The 14,337-nt window shown below is 52.6% G+C and overlaps 5 protein-coding genes across 5 annotated transcripts; 2 read left to right on the plus strand and 3 right to left on the minus strand.

The window, feature by feature from the left end:
• PG986_010943 (RNA binding protein) lies at positions 1–1,832 on the plus strand (the record flags this gene model as incomplete). The annotated part of the gene is made up of 2 exons (XM_066847165.1): positions 1–558; positions 651–1,832. The coding sequence occupies 2 exons, from the start codon at positions 1–3 to the stop codon at positions 1,830–1,832; spliced, it is 1,740 nt and encodes a 579-aa protein (XP_066696656.1).
• Positions 1,833–4,586: 2,754 nt separating this feature from the next.
• On the minus strand, positions 4,587–7,051 carry PG986_010944 (uncharacterized protein; the record flags this gene model as incomplete). Its single annotated transcript, XM_066847166.1, has 6 exons — positions 4,587–5,479; positions 5,539–5,726; positions 5,879–6,064; positions 6,115–6,684; positions 6,809–6,880; positions 6,942–7,051. The coding sequence occupies 6 exons, from the start codon at positions 7,049–7,051 to the stop codon at positions 4,587–4,589; spliced, it is 2,019 nt and encodes a 672-aa protein (XP_066696657.1).
• Positions 7,052–7,691: 640 nt separating this feature from the next.
• On the minus strand, positions 7,692–9,966 carry PG986_010945 (uncharacterized protein; the record flags this gene model as incomplete). Its single annotated transcript, XM_066847167.1, has 8 exons — positions 7,692–8,011; positions 8,063–8,180; positions 8,277–8,440; positions 8,508–8,649; positions 8,717–9,098; positions 9,159–9,206; positions 9,271–9,776; positions 9,844–9,966. 8 exons carry the CDS (start codon positions 9,964–9,966, stop codon positions 7,692–7,694), a joined length of 1,803 nt encoding a protein of 600 aa, XP_066696658.1.
• Positions 9,967–10,722: 756 nt separating this feature from the next.
• PG986_010946 (RNAse P Rpr2/Rpp21/SNM1 subunit domain-containing protein) lies at positions 10,723–11,235 on the minus strand (the record flags this gene model as incomplete). The annotated part of the gene is made up of 2 exons (XM_066847168.1): positions 10,723–10,829; positions 10,881–11,235. The coding sequence occupies 2 exons, from the start codon at positions 11,233–11,235 to the stop codon at positions 10,723–10,725; spliced, it is 462 nt and encodes a 153-aa protein (XP_066696659.1).
• A 695-nt stretch (positions 11,236–11,930) lies between these two features.
• Positions 11,931–14,053, plus strand: PG986_010947 (uncharacterized protein; the record flags this gene model as incomplete). Its single annotated transcript, XM_066847169.1, has 5 exons — positions 11,931–12,159; positions 12,804–13,214; positions 13,271–13,631; positions 13,693–13,950; positions 14,005–14,053. 5 exons carry the CDS (start codon positions 11,931–11,933, stop codon positions 14,051–14,053), a joined length of 1,308 nt encoding a protein of 435 aa, XP_066696660.1.
• Between the last annotated feature and the right edge of the window lie 284 nt (positions 14,054–14,337).

The raw sequence follows: 14,337 nt of genomic DNA on the forward strand, positions 1-14,337 counted from the left end.
ATGAACAGTGAGCAGAGTTCGACGTTAAGTCCCGGCTCCAACAATCCTGTGAGGTCCTCCTTCAACGCGACGGCGTTGACGTCGAATCGCGCAAGCCCGTTTCCCTCGTCGATCGCGACAACCGCTTCGCCAAACGCGACAACCACCAAATCCATCACCATCGCTGCCATGGCTGCACCGGCCTTTCTATCGCACTCGCAACAGCCCTTCAGGTCGACCGGCATGTCGGCCCACTCCCCCTTCCCGCTGTCCATGCATCACATGAATGCATTCGACAACGACGCGAGCATCAAGCCTGTGGGTACGCCGTACGCGACAACGCCCGCGCCCGTGTCGCAAGTGCTCATCCGTCGGCTGCCGCTCGATACGACCGAGGAGAAGCTCAGGCTCATGGTTGTGTTTTCGCAAGAATTGGTCGACGTCGATATGCTGTCGCCCGAGCAATCGGAAGATGCGGGTTTTCGCTCAGCCGTGCTCAAGTTCAAGACTATGGCTGGCGCACAGCAAGCCAAGGACATGCTGCACGGGAAATCGATCTCGAATGATGCCGAGATGATCGTCGAGATTCTATCCGGTAGTCCATTGACCTCGCGAAGATATCCCTCCCACGAGGCCTCGGGCAACAACAACCCTGCTTCTGCCACTTCCAGTACCGCATCTTCGACAACTTCATCTGGCCCGACTTCGCGCCAACCATCGCGCTTTGCCAGTGGGTACCAACCGACCATGGAGAAGATGTCGCCCCCATGAACGGCATGAACGGCATGTATGCCAGCAATGAATTGCCCAACCCGGAGTCGGGCACTCACTACCAAAGCCTCTTCTCCCCACAGTCGCCCATTGGTAATCATTTAACCGAGCGAGCGCGCATATCCGGCAAGACGCTCATCAGCCATGATAATGCCGAAGACGATGAGACGCAGGAGTTGCTCAAAAACCCTGTCGCGTATGCCGAGAATGGCGCAACGCAGGGTCGGAGGGCGACTGCTCCTCATCTGCCAATTTCCCGGATGGCTAACTTGTCGCTGAACACGTCTACATCATCTGCTAATTCGCTTCCTCCCTACGGACCGTCAACCATGACTCCTATTTCTGGCCACAGCAACGCTATGTCCCCAACCGTCATGAACAGCGCCAGCCATTCGCTCAATTACCAGGTCGGGAATCAGCACTTTCATCGCCACAATTTCCCGCCAGTGAATCCTGCGGACCAAAACCCTCCCTGCAACACGTTGTATGTCGGTAATCTTCCTATCGACACATCGGAAGAGGAGCTCAAGGCCATGTTCTCGAAGCAGCGAGGGTACAAGCGACTATGCTTCCGGACCAAGCAAAACGGCCCTATGTGTTTTGTCGAGTTCGAAGATGTCTCTTTCGCGACGAAGGCGCTGCATGAACTTTATGGTCATCCGCTCCACAACAGCGTGAAGGGCGGTATTCGCCTTAGCTTTTCCAAGAACCCTCTTGGGGTTCGCTCGGGTCAGACGCCTGGTCCGAGTGGAGCAGCAGCTATGGCAGGCACCAACAACATGATGGCCGGCTCTGGTGCTGGTTTCACCACGACCAATGGACCACCTCCAGGGCTTTCTGCACCCCCCGGTCTCAACCGTATGGCTTATAACGGCGCTTCGTCTTCGTCTCTGTCGAACGGCGCAAGCGCCCCTTATTCATCGCCGAATTATCCCAACAACAACAGCAGCAGCAGCAGCAATAACTACAGCGGGTGGAACAGTGCGCCATACAACAACGGGCCTTTATCTGCTGGCGGGTCTTCTACAATGTTGAATGCGTCCACATCATTCCCGCCGCCGCCACACATGATGGGAAAATAGATGGGTGCTTCGTCGAAGGCGCCCAATGAAGCAACAGCGTTTTCACTTGCAAAGGCGTTCTGGGGCGTGCATTTGAAGGAGCATCAAAGCAAATGGTCGGATATTCCTCTCTTTAGTGTGTTCAGCGTTTCCTCTGGCCCTTGGGTCATTATTACCACCGGCCTGGATCTCCTCGAGCCGGCCGATTCTTTTCAAATCATTTCTGCATTTTCTTTGCATGTCGGGACGGAGCTTGCGATCTTATTCATTGGTTTCTCAGCGATGGCGCCGATATCAGTATCTCACGATGATTCCCTACGTATACCGCCTGGTGGCGGGTGCTTACGAGGGGAGTTACGAGGCATGTCGGGTTATAAGCCTAAGATTTGGCGGCGATGGCATCTCTGGTGTTCTATGCGCTTCATCGGTCACAGCGTCTCGGATTTTGTTTTTATTTTACCAAGTTTTTCATGGCTGGGCCTCGGCGTTGGGTAGAGCGAGCGGAATTCATTCCGTAGCCTATCGACTTGGGTTGGAATTGAATCATCTGTGTGTTTTCGGGGGAGCATGGGGAACACTCTGCTCTCCGCTCTGAGCAGTGGCATATGGATAGGCTTATTGTATCAATGCGTTGGCGTCATCAGAGATAAAAAGAACATCAGGGCTTTGGCGTTCACTATCGAAAAGACGGGAGAAAAGGGAAATACCATTCTTGGAGGAAACAACAACTGATGAGGCTACGACATCGGAGAAAGCAAAGGGGCGCCCCTGGTACCTTGGAGCAGGCCGGACTGTTACCAGTTGTGCCTCGATCCTTTTGGGCCCTATGGCAGGACCAACGAACGACCTACGGGTTCGCTGACGAGCAGCAGCCGGGAATTGGCCATAAGGTACATGTCTGTCCGGTCTCGGGCACCGACCAGCCCCCGTCTTTTTGCTCCTCTGGAAGATTGTGCCGAACAGCTGGCTACCATGACTATCATCGGCTGGAGTCTGGCCTCGACTATTCCGCAGCTGGATGATGAGAAGGGGGGGGCGAAGGATTTAGATGTTGGTTATATCTTAGCATTTTCCATGGGGTGGGGAAGGTTGGACAAATAGCATACGGGGTGTACTCGAGGGGGGTTTTGCAAGACTACGATATACCTCACTTGATCGACGTCGGGTGGTTTTTCCTTCATTACGTGGGCGGTGTTTTTCTAATTCCTGGTCTAGCCTGGCCTTTGCCCAATTTTCCTTGTTTCTTCAACATCATCTTTGATTATAGCTACCGGAGCGGTTTAGATGGTCAATAAGATTCACATCCCCAGACTTTTGAACACGCGATGATGATAATTATTTTGGCTCTACACGAATGAGGTTTTCTGTGACTAGGTTCTTGCACTTGCGGTAGATACCGGGGCAGGAGTGAGCGAACATGAATGATGACTTGGCACCAAATCCATTCCCATAACAAACCAACCCCCACGTTCTAACCCCCCTTCTGGCTGGGGCCACCCCGTGGTGGATGGGCACTATCAGTTTCTCCTCCATCGGTAAGCACGGCGAGGCGGATACACCCGGGTCACACTGCTGCAGGTTCCCGGATCGTACACTGTACCTGGTCTCGTGAGGAAGCACCTTGTGGCGAATTCTTTTTTGGCCTCTTTCTGTTCGCATGTGAGCTATGTGAGCTAGTAGGCTAGGCAAAGTACCTTGATAGGTAGCTAGCTATCGATGATGCATGTGAGGATACGATATATACCAACCAGTAAGTAAGCAACAACCCATCATCGTTCTGTGCGGAACCACTACCGCTCCGCCCCTATGCGGTTCTCTTGGAAAGCCCGACTTTTGACCACTTCCTTCCCGCCGTCCCCTCCTTTCTTCTGGTATATTGATGTTACATTGGTGTATGTGCCGCGCATTTCTCGACCCAAACATGGATATGGCGGCCTGTTGCCTCTTTTATAGCTCCGGGATTTATCAAGTATACGAAATTCGTCCACAAGTTGCCCATGCTTTCCCGCGTAGAGCTCTATACGTTATACGAGGCATTCGACCATCTCCCCTGGCGTGGTCTGACCTGGTGAATGAAGCATCCACCAATGAAAGAACAAGTTATGTTTCTCCTGTTGCATTCCCTCATGGCAAAGATACGTTTAATGCATACAGATGTTCGAGAGGATGCAGGAGCGAGAACCGACTCAGACGACAGCTACTACACACAATTCATCAACAACTGCATGGATGTGCCTGGCTCGGCCAGCAGGTGCAGAGAATGCCTTTTGACGTAGCACTTTTATAAAATATAATCATAGTAACTAAATGGGTGTAGCAAGTGTTTCGGCTCTTGTTCGTAGAAACGATTCCCCAAAAAGGAAAAAGAAAAGAATAGTGGCCGCAGAGGGAATCGAACCCTCTTGCCTTTAAGGCAAATGAAATAACAATACTACCGCTAGGCTACACCTGCCCGGTCAAGGGAGACCTAGATGAACACGATACATAAAGCCAGTAGCAAGGCAGTCAAGTGCGCGGGTTTGCTCCTCGAGTCCTACCATAAGTCCCGGTTGGGTGTGAAGTCAAAGCACAGGGGGTGGGAGTTCAAAGAATCAAGCCACATTGCACGGTAGAACGGGCTTATGAATGTCTGCAACACCGTTAAAAACGATGGTGGTTGATATTTGTGCCCTTCGAAAGTGACCGGTGTGCTTCGGTTGACCGAAAGTAAATGACGAGGAGATAGCTATTGTACATAACCAATGGCCCCCAGGTTCTCCCTGTCAAATAGCGAGATTAGAAATGCCCAAAATCCTCTGCATCATTGGTATCCATGGTCAAGTTCGGTAAACTATCATCAGCTGCCCAGCCTTGGGTCACGGTAGCCCATAGATCATGGAATACAGGCGTGTCCAATCGAAAAGAAGAAGACGGCTGTTGCACTGCAGTGCCGTCCATCCCCAGCATCCCGACGACATTGCCGTTTCCGTCCAACTGAAGCTGGGAAGAAGATGAAGACGACCCGGACAGGGACGAGTAATTCCCGATGCTGGTCTGGCCTTCCCAGAGAGGGATGTAGTCCGTCAAGCTGCCGTCGAAAAAGGGGCAGCCACGCATGGCGCGCGTCTCTTCGGCGGCGACCTTGGCCTCGGCCGCAGCGACTCTCCTGTCGAACTTGGCCTTCACCTTGCGGAGTATGATGCGGAAAGCCGCGGTGATGTTGTTCCCAGACCTTTCGGTATTACCATTGTTCTTACTGGTATCTTGGCTGCCGTTACTCGACTTGCCTCGAGCTGCACCTCTACCCGTAGCGGTCCTGGGTTTGTCCACGTCGTTCTCCGGTGGTGGATCTGCACACATCTTCTCGAGGTAGGCTCCGAATTGCAGAGTACTCCTTGCGTGAGCCGCGTCGAAGAGCGGACACGTTTCCACGGGGAAGGCTAGCTTGAGCACGAGTATCACGGCCACAATAAGATGGCCCCATTCCACCGCGGAGAACCGGTCCAGCTCCGAGGGTGTCAACGCCAATACCAGGTCGAGAAATGTACACCATGTGTGGGCTGCTCCCATCAGTTTGACAGGGTCGAGGGGCATTCCACCGGCCCTTTCGGGCTTCGTTCGATGGGGCGTCATGAGAGGACTTGCCGCCACTCGCATATCTGCGGAGAGGCTGGCCATCTTGATAGTTGCTATAGAGACAAAGGGATTAGTATCTCCCGTCCTTATTTCGGGCAGTCTGGTAACCTACGCATAGCTGACACATTATCTGGCATCCTTGCTTGCCATTTCTCGAAGTTGGGCCTCAAGGCCACGGTGAATAAGGTTGTTTTGGTGTTTGTTGTGCCCATTTGTATCTCGACTGTAGCTCGCCCGCAGTTCTCCCATCCCGTCAGCGATACTTTGTAGGCGACAAAGCCAGGCAAGAACATGGTCTTGCTGCAAGTTGGACCATTTCTCAAGCAGGTCACAACACATGGCAATCCAAGATGAATGGGGAAGGATTGACGGTTTGCCCCAACTACGGAGTCCGCTGGAATGCATCCGGTCAGTCGTTTGTAGGGATCGCAAGATACACCATCGTGACTTACACCGATACTAGATAAAAGCATGATATGAAGGTTCGAAGGCGTTCTAGGTCTTCGGGTCCGACCCCCGACTCTAATTGGGTTGCGAAGGTGGCTTCGTCGTCGAGCCCTAAGTCATGAACAATGTCTACTGCCATGCGAAGATACTGAAATGTGCGCCGATCATTTGGTCGTAGATGGTACGGGTACCTTTTGTAGTGTCAGCTTCAATCCTGCCTCTCTTTATCTGTGCGGCATACCAGGCATTATACACCAGAAGTCCCTGGAGTAGTTCCAATGACCTCTCGCCACTCGTTACGAACTTTAAGCCCAATACCTTACGGAACTCATCATCGTACAAGTTGAACCCCTGGAGGCTGCTCGAGCAGCTTGTTGCCGCCAAGATGGCCAGTAGTATGAAAGGAGACTGGCTAGCCATCGATTTGACATTGGCACCTTCGGGCAAGGCTACCAGTGGACAGAAGGACAACATGACCTGGAACCCATCGAGGAGCTTCTGTGCTGAGTTTAGATTGAACTGGGGTTTTATACCCAGTGTCGTCAGAGATATCAAGCTCGAAGCACCCATTGATGAGCCTGGCGAAGATATGCTGGAGAAAGTGGCGCCGCCGCCTGATGAAGACGCCGAGAGCATGGTTGAATCTTTGTCAAACTCGTCCTCGGCGGCTGAAGGCACGAGGTCATCGACGAACTGGTCGTGCTTCTCTAAGAGGTCATCGAAGCTCGACCCTAGCTCCGCCTCGACCGGTAGGTTGAAGTCGATGCTGAAGGTCTGGCTGGGACCAGACGGGTGTGGTAATGGGGCTTGACTGATTTCGTCAGTACGATGGAAATGGTATATATGTTCGGGAGGTGCAGCAAGAATGCATGGACTTCATTCATAGGGGGGCCGAAAGAAAAAGCAGGCGGAGAAAAAGTAGATATGGCACTTACCCTTCAGCGACTCTGGGCCTCCGAGTTCTGGGCCGGGCTCTGAAGATGCATTCCTTCTTGAAGTCGCAACACCTGATGACTGCATAAGTCGACTCCCCGTAGCCCTCCTTCGAGTTTAAGACGGTCCACTTACCTTTTACAAATTCCGGCCTGATCACTGGGCTGACACCGAATCTTAGCAGCCCTGCAGGACTCGCAGGCCCGGCTCGGAAGCTTAGCCCGGGTCGACACGCGCTCATCCATAATGGCGGCTAGTCCCGAGGATAGGCACTCCACTGGATTCTCTCAAGTTTGACTGAGTGATGTTTCCTCGCAAATCGAACGCTGCCGGTTTTATCGTGAGTAAGCTTTGTCTCTTTAGGCGGACGTCGGCCAGAACCCGTGATCTGGTACCTCAGTGTCACGATTTCGGAATGTACTCCTTCCTCGGTGGTGTTTATTCCTCGGAAGAAGAGGATTGAGAAATACCGGATGCCATGTTTCCTTGGACGAAAAGAGGCCGCAGCATGTCTCGTATTAGATCATCTGCCGTGGGTGTGGCGGCGCTGCACAAATTAAGTCCGGTCAGCAACGGAGGTAGAGAAGGGTCTGAAGGTCTGAGGTTAGTGGAAAGTGGGGTCCAGCTCAACAACGTCTCGAGAGCAAGTGCAATTTGTTGTTTTACACTCCCCAGATCAGATGAGAACCAGTCACGAAACCTCAAGCGGCTATTTCCTAACCAAAGCTGAGTCGTCTTCAATGCGACTACATGTATACATCCGACTTGTTGAGAATTGCATACAGGCATGGACAGAAGGCTGTTTTCTAATGTTCGAAAGAATCCGATCAGGCTGCTCTCCCTGTCAACCCTCCTGGACTCGTCCAGTCCCCTAAAATTCCTCATTCAGGCCGATGCCGGTCGTCCAGCTGGACTGACCACGACGTTGTTCTTGACCACCGCCGTGCCTTCTAGCAGTGCAGCAATCTGTTTCTCTGTGCAGGTAAGGCGGAGCGGGTTGGAGAGAACGTAACACTCCGACGCAGACTGTGCCGGAGGCTCGTTCTTGACATCAAACACCGAACGCGGCCCCTCAGTCGCATACTCGATTGACCGGCCGACGGAAACTTGGCCCTTGGACACATCTTTACCCGACATGGTACGCGTGAATATCTGGTACGCGGTCTCTGGCTGGTCGTATCCGACTAGAGCTCCATTGTCAGTTTCTTGGATTCATGCACTTACATTAATGCAATGTGTTTTTAGGGCGAACATACTTCCATGACCAGCTTGGAAAACACGCGAAAAGGAGAACCCGCCATACTGTCGGACGAGTCCGCCGACATAGCTTTCGTTCGTGAAGATGGGTGCGTAGCCGGCCGCGGCAAAGTCGTGCTTATCTGCGTAGTCAATGGCTAAGCTGACGGCCTCGCCTCCAACCCCTGGAGATTGACTCGAGTGTTAGCTTCTTTTCCTCCCTTCACATCATACAGCGTGGCTATAGCATTGCTCAAGAAGGTAAAGAAGAAGGTACTTGCAGTTGCATCTGAAGTCGCGATCACCATGGGCCAGAGCGACTTTGACGCCATCGTCAAGAAGCGATGCTAGGTCCTCCCTGAAACCGCCGAACGCGAAGTCCCCCGCGGCAAGAAATCCTGCTACACTGTCAGTACCGTTTTAACTATGACGGTTAAACATTGTGACCAAGAAATGCGGACTTACCGTTTGCTGTTGGGTTGCTGTTCAGGGTGTAGTTAACGTGTACACCGAGCGCCTTCAAGACCCATTCCTGCGACAGGAGGCCGTAGGCATATGGCGGTGGGATCGAGGTCGGAATGAGATGACCAATGTCAAAAGGGTCGCGCTACATTGAAGCCAGAGTCAGCGGCTTCGTATTCAGAATAGCAAATGGTCGGAGTGCAGGCACTTACGCCCGACAACGCATCGTAAGCGCTGTACACGTTGGTCCAGCACCAGATAGAAGCGCCACCACACACTTCCGTTATAGTAGCGTTTGTTCCGTACTGGTCACGATAGCCGTTGGGCGTCAGAGCGCGGCAGTGTTCGACCTGCTCCTTGCATCCGCCGGGCGAGGACCAGTTAAAGGCCGCGGACTCGGCGACCTCGAGATCGTAGGCCTGGATGCCGTAGGTATTGTTGATCGCAAATTTGGGGAAAGATTCAGCTTGGATATGGAAGTCGGTGAAGCCGCTCATGATGCCTACTGTGTCGACAGTGACGGGGAGTGCGCCATCATGTTCGAAAGCGCGAGACTGCAAAAGCTTCGCAATTGCCGGCGCGTAATGTCCGCCGCTGTAGGGGATCTTGTATTAGATCTCCGAGGGGCAGTAAGCATCAACAATCAGAACTTACTACGACTCAGACCAGACACTGATTTTTTCTCGGCGATACTTGGAGAACCTGATTGTCCGTTAGCGGCTGCCATATGTACCTACCTCCCAAGGTGTGCTCTAGAGAAACGTACTCGGACATCCATACTTGGAGAAATTCCCAAGTTGCCTCAGCAGCCACGGCAGTTGCATTGACTAGTCTGGAGCTATCCTGGCTCGGGAAGGTCCCCTTGTAAGCCGTGTAGTTCAGCGGACCGGTCCACGACTCCGCAGGGTAGATATCTCCACTGATCGCATCCATGACGCCGGGCGTAGCGACATCGTAGCTGAATCCCGTCTGGACCGGCTGGTCTATGTACAGGAGGTTGGCGCGGTTGTTCCAGGACCAAGGATTCAGGACGGTGGAGTTGCCGTCGGCCTCGGGGACGAGACACGGGCCGTTCTGGCTGAGGGCCTGGTCAATGGACGCCGCGCCGGGACCGCCTTGGAGCCAGAGAGCGAGCGGCGCGGTCTCGGGCGAGTCGCGCGACTCGAAGAACCAGAAGAAGAGCTTCTGCTCGTACGGCTGGAGGCGGGTGGACGGAAGAGTGAGGTATCCGCTGTAGGACTTGACCCCCGGGGTGGTCTCGCAAATGCCAGGCTGGGGATTTTGGGGATTACATGAGTTATGATGGTACTGGTAAGCGTTGGTAGTGAGCTTCGCTCACCTCTTTGTAGTCGATCGTGACACCTTCAGTGACGCGCGATCGCAAGACACCAGCCGAACCGAGTGAGGCAAGTCCGAGGAGGCCGACGACGGCGCGGCCTAACAGCCGGATGCGTGACGGCATTGTAGTTGCTTGATAGCCGACAATTGATTGTAATTTTTTGGTCGTTATGGCTTGTTATGACAACAGCACGGATGGTTGGTTTGGGCAACCCAAGGCGTTTAAATGGGTTGAGGCTTGTAAGCACACGCGTCCCCTACGTGAATGCCTGCCTGTTTATGATAGATGCATTCAATAAACACTGCTACATAATCAAACGGATCAAAGTCTAAGCCCGCGTTAGAGGCTGTGTGTACATTAAGAGTTGTATACTACGTACATGTAGATAGATATCCACGGTCACCTCAAAGATAGTCACCGAGACAACCTAAACTGGACTGACTCGCCAGGGTGCAATTATTTGGGGGTTCTTCCATACCCTTGACAGATTTAACGTCTCTACCCATCCACCGGCACATCCAAAAGCCCAATGACCGCTGTTTGGATTCTAGAAGCCCCGGATTGGCCGGATTCTTCGGCTCCTCTTTCTGCCCGGTTCTGCCACCCGTCGGGGAAGCGGTATCCTTTGCGATGCATTCTGCCAATTGCTCGCCAACCCCCATCATATGATCACGGTCTATGGACCAAGAAGCATGTATTGCTATGCTAATTTCATCCAGCTGTAGTCGAATTACTGTAATGGGAAAGAAGCGATGTTGTCTTGATAAGCCCAAATACACTGCTGTTTTGGCTGTACTGGCGGGTGCTGAGGTGGCACTGCGTGAGTATCATGGCAATACGCGCAATAAGCATAGCCCGTTGAACATAGCCCGTTGAGTATCAGCCCGTCGCAGGCTCGATAACGCCTGCTTCATCAACAGGTGTAGTGGAGTTGCGGAATTTCTGCTTCTTTTGTCTGGAGGCCCCGACAGGGAACCGTCTCACCCCTTTGCAAGTTTTGCAGCGGACGACTAGAACATCGGCCCATGGCTTCTTACCTCCCTTGCTTGCATTTTCAACACCAGAGACACAAGTCTCACCTTCAATGAGTAGGCTGTCGCAGTATTTGCAAACAGTATGCTTCAGCGCAGGAGATAGCCGTATCAAGGCCTTCTCTGATGTGGTTCTCATAGTTGTGAGTAGATGCCGCGAGCATGCTTGTCTGAGCTGCGTCTCATCTGGCGTGAGCTCGTTGGCCCCGGTTGGTTGGTTTACGCCGCGATCTAGTGTGGCCAGAGAGGCGTCTTGCCGGGTAGAAGCTGCAAGATGAGAAGCGGCTTGATAAAGGTATGAAATCCGGCAGTAGATAGGCCGATTCGGCACGCTGCCCTGCTGGCCTTTGGGCTTGGCCATTGTGCGCGCAAAGCCTTGCAAGAAACCTGGACGGTTGTGTGCAGTTGGTCATGAAGCCTGCTGCTCAGCTCGTAAGGCTCGGTACGCAATCGATGAAGTCGTATCATGCAAAGAGCGCATTGCCTATAATGCATCTCGCCATGCTAAAATCAATTTTAACGAATTATTTCGACCGAGAATCTGAGGATTGCTGAATCGCAACCTTATCTGGGGAAACAGGCAAAGAATTGGATGCGTGGATGGCTCGTGCACTGCGGCGATTGGAGAAAGCCCGTGCTAGTCCAAAAACGGCTAGTGCTCCACCTGTAAATCTGGCGCCTTCGCTTTTACCAACTTTTCCCTTTCCGCAGCTGCTCTCTTTCGCACTGCACTGCACTGCACTGCCCTGCCAATCCCAGCCTGGTCAGCCTCCATTCTTCGCGACGTCCTTCCATCAACCCGTCCTCGATCCAACCTTTCCTCCATCAATCATCAACAACTCCGTCTTCTTCTTTTTTCTCATCGACGGCGGCAGAACGGTTCCATATCGAATCAGCCACGTCGAATTTCGGTTGACTTCTCAATTCTCCATTCAACAGCTTCTCAATCTTCTTCCTATTCTACGCGTCTCTGCTTTTCTGCGACGTCACAACAATCCTCGTCACGACACGACATTACTGCACCTCTGCCCATACTAATCCCAACAACCATCCACCATGTCTGCCGAAGAGGATCTTATTGATTACTCCGACGAGGAGTTGGCCACTAATGATGCCGCTCCTGCCAACGGAAAGAAGAGCGGCGAGGCTGCCGCCGCTTCTGGCAACAATGTCGACAAGAAGGGCTCCTACGTCGGCATCCACTCGACTGGTTTCCGCGACTTCCTTCTCAAGCCCGAGCTCCTGCGCGCGATTGCCGACTGCGGATTCGAGCATCCTTCGGAGGGTTAGTCTACCAACTACAATCTTACATCTGCCAGCTTCCATCAAGACAAGTCTATCTGTCCCTCCTTCCCTCTTCTGCAAGCGTCCGTCCATCTCGCAAGCCAAGCCAAAAAAGCAAGAAGTCAGGAAAGACATCATTCGAGAGGGAGTATCAGGTCAAGCGAACGGAGGTAGAATCATTAATTCCGCTCCCCAGTAGCTGAGGGAGCCTGGCCCGAGAGGCCAAATGAGAACGCGTCGTCGTTCGGTCGGGGACATGCGTCAACTTTGCTTGCAATGCGATACATTGCGCTTGCGTAGCTTCGGCTGCTCGAGTTCCCAATTCACTCCAATGGAGTCGAGAACAATACTGCGCTTCAGCAGTCACTTGTTAGAAGGCAACACTCACCTGGCTGGCCAACTCTTGAGATATCCTGGGCAAAGGCCATATGGAGAGTGCCGAGTAGAGCGCGCACTCACGACTTTGGCCCTTTGCGCCATCGTTCTTTCGGCCGAGGTCCTTACTGGGCATCATGTTGGGGGAGAGGCTATGTTGATACTACGGCTTACACTGCATCGATGGGCGGACCTTGTCGAAATTTCCCTCCATTCTCGTCTCACACTCGCTTTGGGAACTTCATTCTAACATCCGATCGAAACCTATAGTCCAGCAAACGTGTATCCCTCAAGCTCTTCTTGGAGGTGATATCATCTGCCAAGCCAAGTCTGGTCTTGGAAAGACGGCTGTCTTCGTTTTGACCACGCTTCAGCAAGTCGAGCCTGTGGCTGGCGAGTGCGCTGTGTTGGTTATGTGCCACACTCGCGAGCTGGCCTTCCAGATTCGCAATGAATACAACCGATTCAGCAAGTACATGCCGGATATCAAGACTGGCGTGTTCTACGGTGGAACTCCCATCGCCAAGGATGCCGAGCTCCTCAAGAACAAGGATACCCACCCTCATATCATCGTTGGTACCCCAGGCCGGCTGCAAGCCCTTATTCGGGACAAGTATCTCCGCCTCGGTAGCGTCCGTATCTTTGTCCTTGATGAGTGCGACAAGATGCTGGATCAAGTTGGTAAGTTTATTGGGGAGAATGCACATGGCATATGTTCATTACTAACTCGCCACTAGACATGAGACGCGATGTTCAAGAGATCTTCCGCTCCACCCCCACTCAGAAGCAGGTCATGATGTTCAGTGCTACTTTGTCTGATGAGGTTAAGCCCATCTGCCGCAAGTTCATGCAGAACCCGACGGAACACTATGTCGACGAGGACACCAAGTTGACGCTGCATGGTCTTCAGCAGTACTACATCAAGCTGGATGAGCGTGAGAAGAACCGGAAGCTCAACGAGCTCCTGGACGAGCTCCAATTCAACCAGGTCATCATTTTCGTCAAGAGCACCGTCCGTGCCACCGAGCTTGATAAGCTGCTTCGCGAGTGTAACTTCCCGTCTATTGCGGTCCACTCCGGTGTTAGCCAGGAGGAGCGGTAAGTTGATGTCCTATTCGCGTGCGATCCGCCTGGACCTATTCTAATGAACAATATGCAGTATCCGCCGCTACAAGGAGTTCAAGGAATTCAACAAGCGTATCTGTGTCGCTACCGACGTTTTCGGCCGTGGTATCGACATTGAGCGTATCAACCTTGCTATCAACTACGATCTGTCCGCGGATGCTGACTCATACCTGCATCGTGTCGGTCGTGCGGGTCGTTTCGGTACCAAGGGTCTTGCCATCTCCTTCGTGAGCAATGAACAGGATCAGGAGGTGCTCAAGGCGATAGAGAAGCGCTTCGAGGTTGCCTTGCCGTAAGTGCCATTTTCGATGTTGGATTTAACACCTTTTACTAACTGTTTTATTAGCGAATTCCCCAAGGAGGGTATCGATGCCAGCACCTACATGGCTGCTTAGACGAGTCTTCAAGGCAGCCTCTTTTCCTTACAGAAGATATGGGTTTCCCATAGTTATGGGTTGCACACGGTCTGCACACAATCTCGATAGGTTCGGCAAATCAGGGAATTTCATATAAAAAGAGGAGCACAGCATGTTCTAGAAGTGCAGCTATGGTCTCCCGACTCCGTATGGAATTTTGACGTCGAGTTGGTCTGGAACGCAACAACCCGAATTTTGCCAGGAATCTTGCGACTTGGTGCCTCATTGGCCTTGGGTTGCGGCTGTTGATTTCTTCATCACAG

The sequence above is a fragment of the Apiospora aurea genome (genome assembly GCF_038362705.1).
Source record: "Apiospora aurea strain CBS 24483 chromosome Unknown utg000007l_segment0_segment0, whole genome shotgun sequence".
NCBI lineage: Eukaryota > Fungi > Ascomycota > Sordariomycetes > Amphisphaeriales > Apiosporaceae > Apiospora > Apiospora aurea.